General features: G+C 33.2%; 1 protein-coding gene across 8 annotated transcripts; it reads right to left on the reverse strand.

The window, feature by feature from the left end:
* Positions 1-1,429: 1,429 nt before the first annotated feature.
* Positions 1,430-4,525, reverse strand: LOC140838798 (equilibrative nucleotide transporter 3-like). 8 transcript variants are annotated; one of them, XM_073205356.1, is made up of 11 exons: positions 4,320-4,523; positions 3,965-4,016; positions 3,784-3,845; positions 3,594-3,698; positions 3,160-3,315; positions 2,906-3,049; positions 2,715-2,820; positions 2,405-2,586; positions 2,178-2,329; positions 1,763-2,021; positions 1,430-1,681 (listed from the first exon to the last, which is right to left on the reverse strand). In XM_073205356.1, the coding sequence occupies exons 3-11, from the start codon at positions 3,829-3,831 to the stop codon at positions 1,571-1,573; spliced, it is 1,263 nt and encodes a 420-aa protein (XP_073061457.1). In that variant the 5' UTR covers positions 3,832-3,845; positions 3,965-4,016; positions 4,320-4,523; the 3' UTR covers positions 1,430-1,570. The 8 variants fall into 8 exon arrangements, with proteins under 8 accessions (XP_073061457.1, XP_073061455.1, XP_073061463.1 ...); XM_073205354.1 differs by having other exon boundaries at positions 4,200-4,523; XM_073205362.1 differs by lacking the exon at positions 3,594-3,698 and having other exon boundaries at positions 3,762-3,845; positions 4,320-4,525.
* Positions 4,526-12,684: the final 8,159 nt, after the last annotated feature.

Genomic DNA, 12,684 nt, shown 5'->3' on the forward strand with positions numbered 1-12,684 from the left:
GTCCAAACAAAATTCTCAAAATGAAACTGTTGGTTGATTAAGAATTTTTCACATATGAGAAAAGAACATGAAGATTAATTTGCTGAGGAGTAGGTCTCTTGTGAGACGGTCTCACGAATCTTTATCTGTGAGACGGGTCAATCCTACCGATATTCACAATAAAAAAATAACACTCTTAGCATAGAAAGTAATATTTTTTCATGGATGACCCAAACAAGAGACCCGTCTCACAAAATACGACTCGTGAAACCGTCTCACACAAGTTTTTGCATTCGCAGAGAGGTTTGGGTAAGGATGTAAACGAACCAAACCGTTTGTGAGCTATTCGAAGCTCGATTCGATAAAAGTTCGTTTGAGCTCGTTTAATGAGGCTCGTTAAGATAAACAAACCAAGCTCAAGCTTTACAGTATTCGGCTCGTGAACATGTTCGTTGGTAAGTTCATGAGTAATCTTTTAGGTGAAAAAATAATAGTTTTGATATTTGATTTATTGATTTTGCATATTATTTATGAAATATATAGAAAAATCTATTAAATTTATTTATTATAATAAATTTACAAATTTAAATAAGAATAATATATTTTTCTTTAAATGTATAATTTACTTTTTAATTAATTTAATGAAAATTTAAATGTATAATTCATATTTATTAAGCTTGTTTAGGCTCGATAAATGCTTGAATAAGCTCGTGAGCCATATATATATTCGTTAAATAAAACTCGAGCTCGGCTCGATTATAAACGAACCAAGCTCAAACATTCGAGAGTTCAGCTCGACTCGATTACATCCACTAGGTTTGGGGATATTTTTATAGTGTTGTACTGTTCCATACAAATTATATTTAGCACTGATCAGCTCATAAATTTTGATGAACTGAAACTGTTTCATGTCATCGCAGACACACAGTTTCTTTGATACTAATGACACAAAATTCTTTCTTTAATATCAATCAATATTATTAAAGATTTGTTTCCTTGAACGTCACACTCCGATCCTAATTTCACAATCAGTAGGATTACGAGTCATATTGGCAACAATTTTTTTCCTTTTAAATATGAATAATGTAAAGAATAATTTGCATCCAAGATTGATATTTCAAATATTATCACAAATCCATAAATTCTAAATTTAGATGTTTCTATCTTTCATTTACCGAAAAAATGCTGAATAATTCATTTTCCTACTTTTATTTGTCTGTGTATTATTATTCGTGTGTATATAATTAATTTTACAATTCCATAATATTTAGTGAAATAGCTCATATTTAATTATTAAAATTCATTTGCATTTCTAAGTCTTAGTAGGCTAAATGTATACAAACTAATTCACTTTCTTATAGTATAATAAATTATTAATTTATCTATTTATCAATAATAAATATCTTTTTAAGTAAAATAATTTAAATCATGCCAAAGTTATGAACAAGAATTATGAAAAAGCCCATATGCGTAAATAGACAACGAATGAGTTCACTGTTTGTATCCGCGTGGAGCGGAACCAAATGCTTTACAGGACCTAACCATGAGCTCCTACAGAATCATATAAATAATAAATAGAACGTCTGTCTACTTAGAAAGTCCCATTACCGATTATCCACAGCCAGTCGAGAGCGACCCCCGAGAATATGCCCCCGAGAAGAAACAACACCAGCAAATTACCCAATGCATTCTGCTCTGGTGCCTATGAATTCAAAGGTTTGTCCATGTTACGTTCATAAAAATAATATAATGTATCAAGTTCTCCGGCATTATTTCGACTCACTTTGTATCCCTTTGGAGCAGCTGTGAGGACGCAAACAGTGAGATATCCATTTGTTAATCCAAGAAATGATACCAGAAATATCATCCATCCCTGATCTCCATACTTTGCCGTGAAGTAGAATGCAGGAATAAGTGCGAACCGTGACAGTATTGCGATCATCAGACCTTTTCGTGACTCTAGTTTAATGGATTCAATAAGAGGGATGTATCTTGCTATGAGATCCCACACATTGTACATTGCTATGAGAACAACTGCATACCTATTCGAAAGAGATTATCAAAACAAATCTCTTGTGAGCATAAACCAAAATATCAAATGAAATGAAGGAATAATAGAAGTGAAAATATATAACAGGGCGGAAACAAGTATAATAACGGAGACAAATCAATGTATGTGAATGTTAGTGTTCACTTACCACGATCCCAGTTGGTGAGTACCGGTGTTTTCATACAAGAATCCGGGAAAAATAGATAATGTGAGGACATAAATCAAATAGAGGTCGATTGCATAATCCATGTTCTGAATCAATAACTGCTTGTTACTTAGTCTCTCTTGTTTAGCATCATCCTGTAATAAGAAATGATGAGTTTTTCAGATTTAGGTATCCCGAAGGAAACGCTCGAGGAATCTTAAGTTATCTACCTTTACTTTTTCGCTGTCATTGGTTCTAATTCCGGCGGCAGCAAGATCAGCTGCAACTGTTGTAGATCCTTCTGAAGCAGCCTTTCTCCGGAAATATTTAATGATCGGCAGTTTGGCAAAGACAAAGGCGTATAGGAAAATACATAGAAACTCTAAGAAAGTTGAGATAGCAAGAAACAACACTGCAAGAATCATAACGAACAAATGTGTCGTCATTTAAAAATTAACGAATACAAAAATCTTATGCCAAATGATGCTATATGGTGGCAAATATGATCTTAATATTCAATATAGAGGATAAGAAGCTCACCCACACCCTTACGAAGACCATGACTTGTTTTATCAAACGCTGCTTTGGTAATTAGCCTCAAGCCAGAAGTTAAAGCCCCTGATGCAGCCAAACCGGCAAAGAATGACTGCAATTTCAGACAAAAATAGTGGTAAATATATTATTAACATCTGATGTTTTGAAAAAATCTGAAAATCCAAAAAAGATTTTACTTGGATGAATTCGGGGCACATGAAAGATAAATCTCCAACCATTCCACCTTGAACATGAGCATCTGCAACTCCAAATGCGGCAACAAGAAAACAAATCCCGATATAATTCCCAATGCCCCCTCTTCCTGATGTTGCTAAATCTAGCTGGTAGAACAGAAATTCAACTGTGTATGACGGTCTATCACAGCGACTTCAAGTGTTCTTGGGTAATCATATTTAAGATCAAGCAAAAAATCATTGAGTGTACAACATACAATTAAAAGTCCAAAGGTACTCAAGCAGAAAAGAATGTATCCGAAAATGTTGCGCTTCCTTGTATCGATTTTCGCCTCATAATAAGCAAGTACTGCCATTGTACCAAGGGCAAACGGTTGATAAACGAGGGTAAGTACTCTAGAAGGATGGTAATCCTGCAAAGAAAGTGGGAAAAGAAAAGATATAAGCATAGATCAGTCCCTCTCTGGAACTTGTCCCAATGAAGATGATGACAGTTATTGCAATTATAGATCATTAAAAAGGAACAGTCTTTCACACATTCAGTTGGATCATGAAAGCATTCCAAGAGACCTCGAAAAAGAGAGCAAGTCACCAAAGATACCAGCACGAAGTACACCAAATACATAAAATCTAGCAGTTGCCGTCAATTTTTCATGTAGGCAAGAACATGTCATGGAAATGTATATATTACCGGGAACAACGCATAGTAGTAATCTGAGATTGTCAGCATACTATTCCAAGAGACAAGAGATCCCAGCCCAAGAAACCAACAGTACACAATTGCCATAGTTTTCCCCTGTAATTTAATCAGGATGACAAATATTGCATCAAGAACACAACCAATCTATCTCCGACTTACCAAAAAATTAAGCATCACAAACCTCAAGCCTGGTGGGACTTGAGACATCGGCCTGGACAACATCGCTCATTGTGACCCCTTCTCCTAAACATGAGATGAACACGTTCAGTATGCAGGACAGAGTAATCAAAATATAATTATCTAAGGACATAGCACATCAATTACATGACCACAAGAACAACTGTAGAGGAGACAAGACTCACCTTCCCCGAAAGGGTTTCTTCCAAAAACGCCAACTGTCAAACTTGTGGAAACCTACGAATAAACAATTCTAACATAAATTTTCCGACTTAAAGTAAAAAAATTCAAATCAGACAAGAAACAGAAGTATGTGGGGGTATAAATTTCTTAAACATAATATCCAAATCATCGCCGAATGTTCGTTCAGCTTCATGACAACACAGAACAGGAAATAATACCTACAAATAATGATCTTACCCTTCTACGAAGGACAAAAGCGATAAATGGGAATAAAAACCCGAATCAATAACGAATCAAAACGCTCTGTGCAAGAAGATTCGTTCATTCAATGAATTAAATGGAAGGAATGGGAACTACGTTTCTCAGTGGCTAACTTTCTCCTCAAAGAAAGTGCCAGCGAGATTTCCCATCTTTTTCACCAGATTCTTATTAGATTCACACCAAAAGATGATTGATGTTTTTATATACAAGCCCAAAGATTGAATATCCTCCCAATCTCCCTCCTCGAAAATCTTGGATTTCCGTTACGATGAGATTGGGTGATCACGAATTTACGACCACACCGTACCTATAAATTAATACAATGAAATTAAACATATTCCACAAGTAGGGTGAGTATCATGTGAGACCGTCTCACGGATCATAATCTGTGAGACGAGTCAACCTTACCCATATTCACAATAAAAAGTAATACTCTTAGGATAAAAAGTAATACTTTTTCATGGGTAACCCAAATAAGAGATCCGTCTCACCAATACGACCCGTGAGACCGTCTCACACAAGTTTTTGCCCCACAAGTATGGGAATATAAAAAAGTGAAAACTCCATATTTTTTAACAAAAGTTATATTTGAATAAGTTGAAGAATCGAGCCGAGTCCAGCCGAATCTAACGAAATCTACATCACAAATAGATTTTAGTAATAAAATAATTTCTTGATTAACAATCAGAATAAATGATAAATTAATTAATATTTTGGAAATAATAGTTCTAATTTATTACTGAATAGATTGTAGTAATAAAATTAATAATTTATTTATTTTAGTGATTCTATGTGTTGATTTTTATAAACTTTTTGCTGCTTAAAATCCGAATTTGCGAGACATAAGAATTTAGATTTTATAAGTTTGAAAGCTAAAAATTCCAACTTTAGAATTAAACTCAAAATTGTCTTTTTTATTTGGAATTTTTTTTTATCAACTGCACTTAAATACAAGTTTTGCATGAAATAAAATCATTGAATTTGAATTTTTAGTTTTAATCCATAGAATAGGAGAGTGGAAAGTTATTTGAGGTTCGCATCACTGTAAAAATTGTACTACTATTATTTTAAAGTTGATAATTGTTTTATCCATGAAAACGTTTTGCCGTGAACGTAAGCTCCTAAGCAAAACAATAAAGCGTTTTTTATTTATAACAAAATGTTATTTAGAGTTGAACTCTTTTCTCCATTATTTTTCTAATAGTACTTTGCTTGTTCACCACTAGGGATGTTTGAGCTCGTTTAATGAGACTCGTTAAGATAAATAAACCAAACTCAAGCTTTATAGTATTCGGCTTGTTAGCTCGTGAACATGTTCGTTGGTAAGTTCATGAGTAATCTTTTAAATGAAAAATAATAGTTTTGTTATTTGATTTATTGATTTTGCATATTATTTATGAAATATATAGAAAAATCTATTAAATTTATTTATTATAATAAATTTACGAATTTTAATAAGAATAATATATTTTTCTTTAAATATATAATTTACTTTTTAATTAATAATGAAAAATTTAAATGTATAATTCATATTTATTAAGCTTGTTTGGGCTTGATAAAAGCTTGAATAAGCTCATGAGCCATGCATATATTTGTTAAAAAAAGCTCGAGCTCGACTCGATTATAAACGAACATAGCTCAAACATTCAAGAGTTCAGCTCGACTCGATTACATCTCTATTCACCACATATAGCTCGTGTGTAAAGTATTCCCATGCTTACTATTTTCTCTTACAATTTTTTACTCAGATTTTGACCATAGAGTTAAATGGAAGAAAATCTGTCAGTTGGGCCATAGTTGGGCTTTTGAAGTAAATTAGTTGGGCCACATTCAAGTTTTAAGATGGAAAGACCATAATCGTCCAATTTCTTTTTAGGAAAAGACAGACAACTTGAAGACCCATAACCTAGTCCATATTCACTCCTGATTACATCTATTTTATTTTATTAAAATCGAGAACATAATAGTAACCTCCATAATTTGGCAATTTCACTTTAATCAATCGATAATGATAAAAAACTGTACACACATGTCGCATGTGAGTATAGATTATTTGGGCGGGGTATTTTGTCGGTTTAATTCTGCTCCCATAATATTAGAAAAATCAATTTAAAAAAAAAATAAATAGAAAAAAACAATTCAATTTTAAATATTAAAATATCAAGCTGGATCACTAGTTGCCTAGGTTTCGGATTTGGGAAAATTTTGGAAAATAACTTTGATCAAATTTTGTTTTTGAAAATAATTGTTTCCAAGTGTATTGAATTTAAAAAAAAATCTGACTAATATTATTTGAGTGAGTCTCATGTGAGACCGTCTCACGGATCATAATCTGTGAGAGGGGTCAACCCTACCCATATTCACAATAAAAAGTAATACTCTTAGCATAAAAAGTAATACTTTTTATGGGTGACCCAAATAAAAGATCTGTCTCACAAATAATACCCGTGAGACCGTCTCACGTAAGTTTTTGCCATATTATTTTGCTAACTAACCCTTCAGACTTTTATAGGTAGAATGAGGGTGGAAGTGAACCAAACTACTTTTGAGTAACTCGTGAGTAGCTCGGTCAAAACTCGGATCGAGTTTTATTTGACCAAACTCAAACTCACTAAGTCGCTTCTACTTGTTTGTTGGTGAGTCTAGCTGTCTAGCTAGTAATTCTTATTATTTTGAAACCATCTCATTTTATTTTATATATAAATTATGTGTACAAAACCGCAGCAATTAACTAAAATGGTGTCATAATCCTTTGGCATTTCTGATTTGTATATATCTCTATTTTCCTGTTATTCACTTGTTAATTGACAAGCTGTTAGCTAGAGCATCGGGACCAAGGACGGACTCAATAAGTTGATTTTATATATATATATATATATATATATATATATATATATATATATATATATATATGTATATATATATATATATATATATATATATATATATATATATATATATATATATAAATATGTACATTAATGATGATGCATGCATGGCCTCTACGTTTTCCTTTATACATACACTACACATTCAAATATAAGCGTGCTCTCTATATTAATCATTTCCACTTAATGCATACCGGACCAAGAACTACGTTTATGGCTACATGCTTCAATTTTTGTGGGGAATGAAATTTTGATTTTGTTTGGTTTGACAATTACAAATTAATATCTGCTTAATTTTTGTGATGCTCGGCACGATGTATATGATTCAAACGTAACATTGTTGTGGTAATGACTGAGACAAAAATCGGAAGGAAGTGTTTTGTCGCTTCGGTGTGTAAAACGCTAGCTCCTGAAATAGGGCTGACGAATCTAGAGGGGTCAGACAAAACTAAACAAATTTACGTTCGTTAAAAATTAAAACTTTACAACGTCAAAAAATACGGAAAACTTTGTTTTTAGTCAGTCATGTATATTTATCTCATTGTGATTTTGATCCTCTGTATTGTCAAATTTTAATATTGGTCCTAAATATTTTATTTTTGGGGTAAGTTTAGTTTTTTATCGTTAACGGTGTTGATGTGATACTGCACCATGTCAAAACCATGTCAACGACACATTGTCTACATCGAAAAATGACTAAAATTGAAGGAAAAAACAAAGATAACAGACTAAAAATAAAATTTGACGACACAGATAACTAAAACTGTTAAGAGTTTCTCCTAAAAAAATATTATACCAAAACCCTAATCCTCGAGGATCCATTCTTGGGAGCAACTATGGATCGATAATTTTGGTTATACTATGTACATATATATATAACTAATTAACTTATGTAGGACCACACAATTTAATATGACGCATGACTGCAAGTCAAACTTATAAAGTTTTAAAGAAAAAAATATATATTTTATTTTTATAATATTCGTCAGTAACATGAGAAAAAAAGAGAGCTGGAAATTAAAGATAGGAAAGTAAAAGTGAGAGACGTTGGAGTTCCATCGAATACAAGTGGACTTGTAAAGGAGGTCCAAGGCTTTCTCTTGTATCAATGAAAAGCTAGTAGAGAATAGCGTAACCTCAAACATTGAAGCAAAGAATAAGTGAAAAAAGGGTGAAATATTAAAGTGTTACAATTTCCAAATATTTGGGTGTGAAATAATAACTAAAAGAGAAAAATTAACATTCGGTTATCTTCTTTTGGCCAACCCCATAAAGCAAAGTCTTGTTCCATTCCAAAACTCCGACAAAAGGAGTTTTGAGAAGAATCATGGAATTCTTGTATTAAAAAAAAAATAATCTACAATAAACCAATAATCACTTTTTATTTTCTTTGATATGTGAGTTAATGAGAAAATTATGATTTTAATCCTTCCTAATCGTCTTTTTTAATATTTCCATAGTTTATTTAATAAAATTTCAATATTATTATGTTATCTTTGTGTGCGGATGTGATATATATATATATATATATATATATATATCATGTAACAATATATATATAGACACACACATAAAGGCCAAGAATTGAAATCATCCACATGCCAAGAACAGAATTATTGTTACGTAGTAAAGTGACCATACACTTTGACAAAAGATTAAGGGAGTGTAAAATAAAGATCAAAATATGTATGTATGTATGTATATGTATGTATACTGTAAGGAATTGTTGTACAGGAAATTAAAATATTAAAACATTATAATGTGTGTATCAGAAGTTAGTGTTGTGTCCGGTGTTGTCAACACTGTACACAACACGGCAGCGGAAATTAATTATTTAACACACAAATATAACTTTAATAAATTAACACCAGATTTAAATTATGCACAAGTACGAATACTTGTGCGGTGCCTCATGGCAAAAAATTAACCAGAAAAATTATGTAAATCGTTTACACCAAAAACAACAATACTAGCGAGAAAACAAAACCAAATTCCTTGACACTCCAAGGAATTAAAAATGCATCAAAACAAACCAATAAAAACTAGATGCATAAAATAAAAAGCGTGTGGCTTAAAACCAAACGACGACACTCTTCGATCAACACTCTGCGTCAGTGTTGTTCTTGAGTGTTGGCAACACCAATCGGAAACACGGTATAACAGTGAATCAATCACACAAACTTTGCACAATCTGAACTCTGTATGTGCACTCCCAAAAAACCTCCAACAGATCCTCTCCACAACAAAGTGATCACACAATCACACAAAAACGCCTCAACAAAATATAGGTTCGGCTTTTGTATTTTTCTTCTATGTATGAGTTCTCCTGCCGACCTCACGAAAGAGTCACAACAAAGGACTCACACGAAAAGCTTCAGCTCTCCAACTCTCTCCTCAAAACTCTACTGCGGCCATCCATCCTCTATGTATATATATCCAATGCTTGACCTAGAAACACTTCCATAAAAGAGTCCTAAAAAATATGGAAACAAGATTTCATTAGATATAAAACTCTTTTAAACAAAGATAAAATATCTTGGAGATAAAAATCATATTAAAACAAATCATATAATATCTATACATATATCAATCAAGATCTTATCATATAGAAATTAGTAAACCAATATATTATCATTTAGAAATAAATCAAGCAAGATTTGATAATCTAGAAATAAATCAAATAAAATCTTTTTAGTCGGCAAAATCTTAAATTGATATTATCAATTTAACAAAATAATAAAGGAATAAAATATTCCTTTCAATCTCTCCCTTTTTGCCTTTCTGGACAAAACATCCAAAAATGATAATCTTGGTAAGCATCACCGTCATTAAGCTCCCCCTACCTTCTCCCCCTGAGTCAAGGTTCGTCTCCCCCTGAATTAAACATGTAAGAGCACTGATGTTGTTGACAGTGTTGTCAAAACCATCATTAGAACACCTGAAAACATAAAGAATAAGAACAACCCAAAAACAACATTAAAGACAGAGAATAAGTATTCATTCAATCTCAGCAACTCCAGATGCTTCAGCATCATTGTTTTGCATTTTTGGTCCTCATACTCCCTTTTTTTGGCCAGAATGTAAGCCAACTTCTAAAAGCAGATTATACTCAGCTATGTGTAGAACGTGAGAGAAAATTATAAAGATATATCAGGAGTTAAGCACAGAAAAAAAAAACCACAAAGAAATCACGAGAGTAAGAAAGATTGTGAGGGTAAATGAGAACAAGCAAGAGTAATTATCAGGCATTTAACAACAACAAAACATATTTACTCTTAGAAAAGAAAATTGATTCAATCCTTCAGCTCCAGAGAATTTTCACGGTGAAGGTAATATGTTCGAAATTTACCCAAAACACTAATTACGGTTCTATCCCAAAAACAAATAGAAAAATTGATTCAAACTCGTGTTACGACGATTTCAAAAGAATATCCTGTGAAAACCCACGTCGATTATAACCCACTGACACAAGTAGTCACATAAATTCAAAATTTAGGTAATCAAGATTTTCATCAACCGTCATGAGTCAATACTGATATGTCACTGCACATGATGAATTCACGAAACAAAAATCAATATGCATGTCCTAAATATGCCTCCAATATAAAGAGATATCGAAATGTCAGACAGTGTATACATTGTGTTGTGTCTGAACTTGTTGTTGGCAACACCTCCAGGCAACACCACTGAGTTTTATTCAAACTTCCATAAAATTCTTTTGAATCAGAAATGGTAGCTCCCACACTAGAAGAACGGTCTTCAAAGGACTCCCCTAGGTAGCTTTTTCCATTACTTTTTACTTAGAAGTGGTAGCTCCCACACTAGAAGAACGGTCTTCAATGGACTCCTCTAGGTAGCTTTTTCCATTTTCTTCTAAACAATTTTTTTATTTACCTCTTTTCTGTTTTTCTCCTTTTGCTCACATTTTCCAAGTCATCTTTTCACTTTAGACAAGATCGCAATTGTCATGAATGTCCTCAACTAGTCAATGCCTTGGATTTGAGCAAAAACTATTTCTCAACATACGATTGGAAGTATGAACACTCAGAGGGTACCTTTCAGAAATTTGCCTTCACTGTTCAGTCATTACACAAATAAATAGGATGATTATGCAGTATGCCTAACATCCTAAAAATAGTCATGCACAAACGGATGTTGTCTCTGGTGTTGGCAACACCATGGACAACACTGAACAAATGTTTAAAGTACACACATGCTGAGAGATTTCCGAAGATTGGAAAATCTCTCAAAATCCAAAGGTTTCGTGAATATATCATTCAGTTGATTCTCAGTTCTAACAAATTTCAGTCGAATTATGCCTTTTTCAACCAAATCTCGAATAAAGTGACGTCTTATATCTATGTGTTTTGTTCGAGTGTGTTGAATAGGATTCTTAGAAATGTCTATAACACTTGAGTTGACACAATGTACCATCATTATTATTGTTGGGTTCAATTTGGGACACAAAACACGAGTGACTTACCTGGGAAAACGTGGAGCTCATGCATATTAAACCAATCATTTTGCGGTAGTCCACCTTTTCTTTGTTTCTTGTTTGCACACCATCATGTAATTCACCAATGATTTGTGATGATGGATGATTCTTCTGAATCTTGCTGGGAATTTCTCTTTCACAATTAATCACCACATCATCATTATCATTGTTATCATTATCCACAGTTTCTGTTCGGTTCAGAGGCGGTGTTGTGCTTGGTGTTGCCTCACTGGTCTCAACACCAGACTCAACACTGTTTCTGGTCAGTGCCTCACTTATATCCAGCAATTCTTCTACATCAGTCTCCGGTGTTTTAACTGTCAGATCTGCAAGATCATCAAACACAACGTTAATTGATTCCATTGTAGTCCTAGTTCTCAGATTAAATACACGATAAGCACGACCATTTGTAGAGTATCCAAGAAAAAGGCATTTATCACTTTTTGAATCAAATTTAGCTAGATGATCTCTATCATTCAACACATAACCTACACATCCAAAAATATGAAAATATTTAAGGTTTGGTTTTCTTCCCATTATAATCTCATATGAGGTCATTGAAGAACCTAAAGGGGGGTGAATAGGTTCTTTTAGGCCCTTTAGCGTTTTTAAAACGAGTTTGCAAAAATTGCAAGCGGAAGACCTGAGGGACAATCACAAATAAAAAATGAATGCGTAAAGTAAGTGCGTAAAATAAATGCGTAGTAAAGTAAATGCGTAAAGTAAAGAGGGATAGAGATGTTTATGGAAGTTCGACGAAGAATCGTCTACGTCTCCCCTTCTCGATGAGGATCGAGGTATCACTATATCGACTTGGCTTTAGGAGCTCCAAGCTAGCTTTTACAACCACGCCTCGATGCGTCTACTTGGCCTTGAGGGCTCCAAGGATAGCCACGAACTTTACAACCCACTCGAGAGTATTACTTTCACTCTTTTTCTACAACTCTTTTGATATTACAACTCTTTTAATCAACGCACACAAAAGATAGTAGAAAGCTTTGTAAGAGACAAGAGAGAGTGGAGTGGGATGATTGAGAATGCATCCTCAAAGGCCTATTTATACTAGTCTTGGACGCCA

Source organism: Primulina eburnea, chromosome 8 (assembly GCF_022965805.1).
Source record: "Primulina eburnea isolate SZY01 chromosome 8, ASM2296580v1, whole genome shotgun sequence".
Lineage (NCBI taxonomy): Eukaryota > Viridiplantae > Streptophyta > Magnoliopsida > Lamiales > Gesneriaceae > Primulina > Primulina eburnea.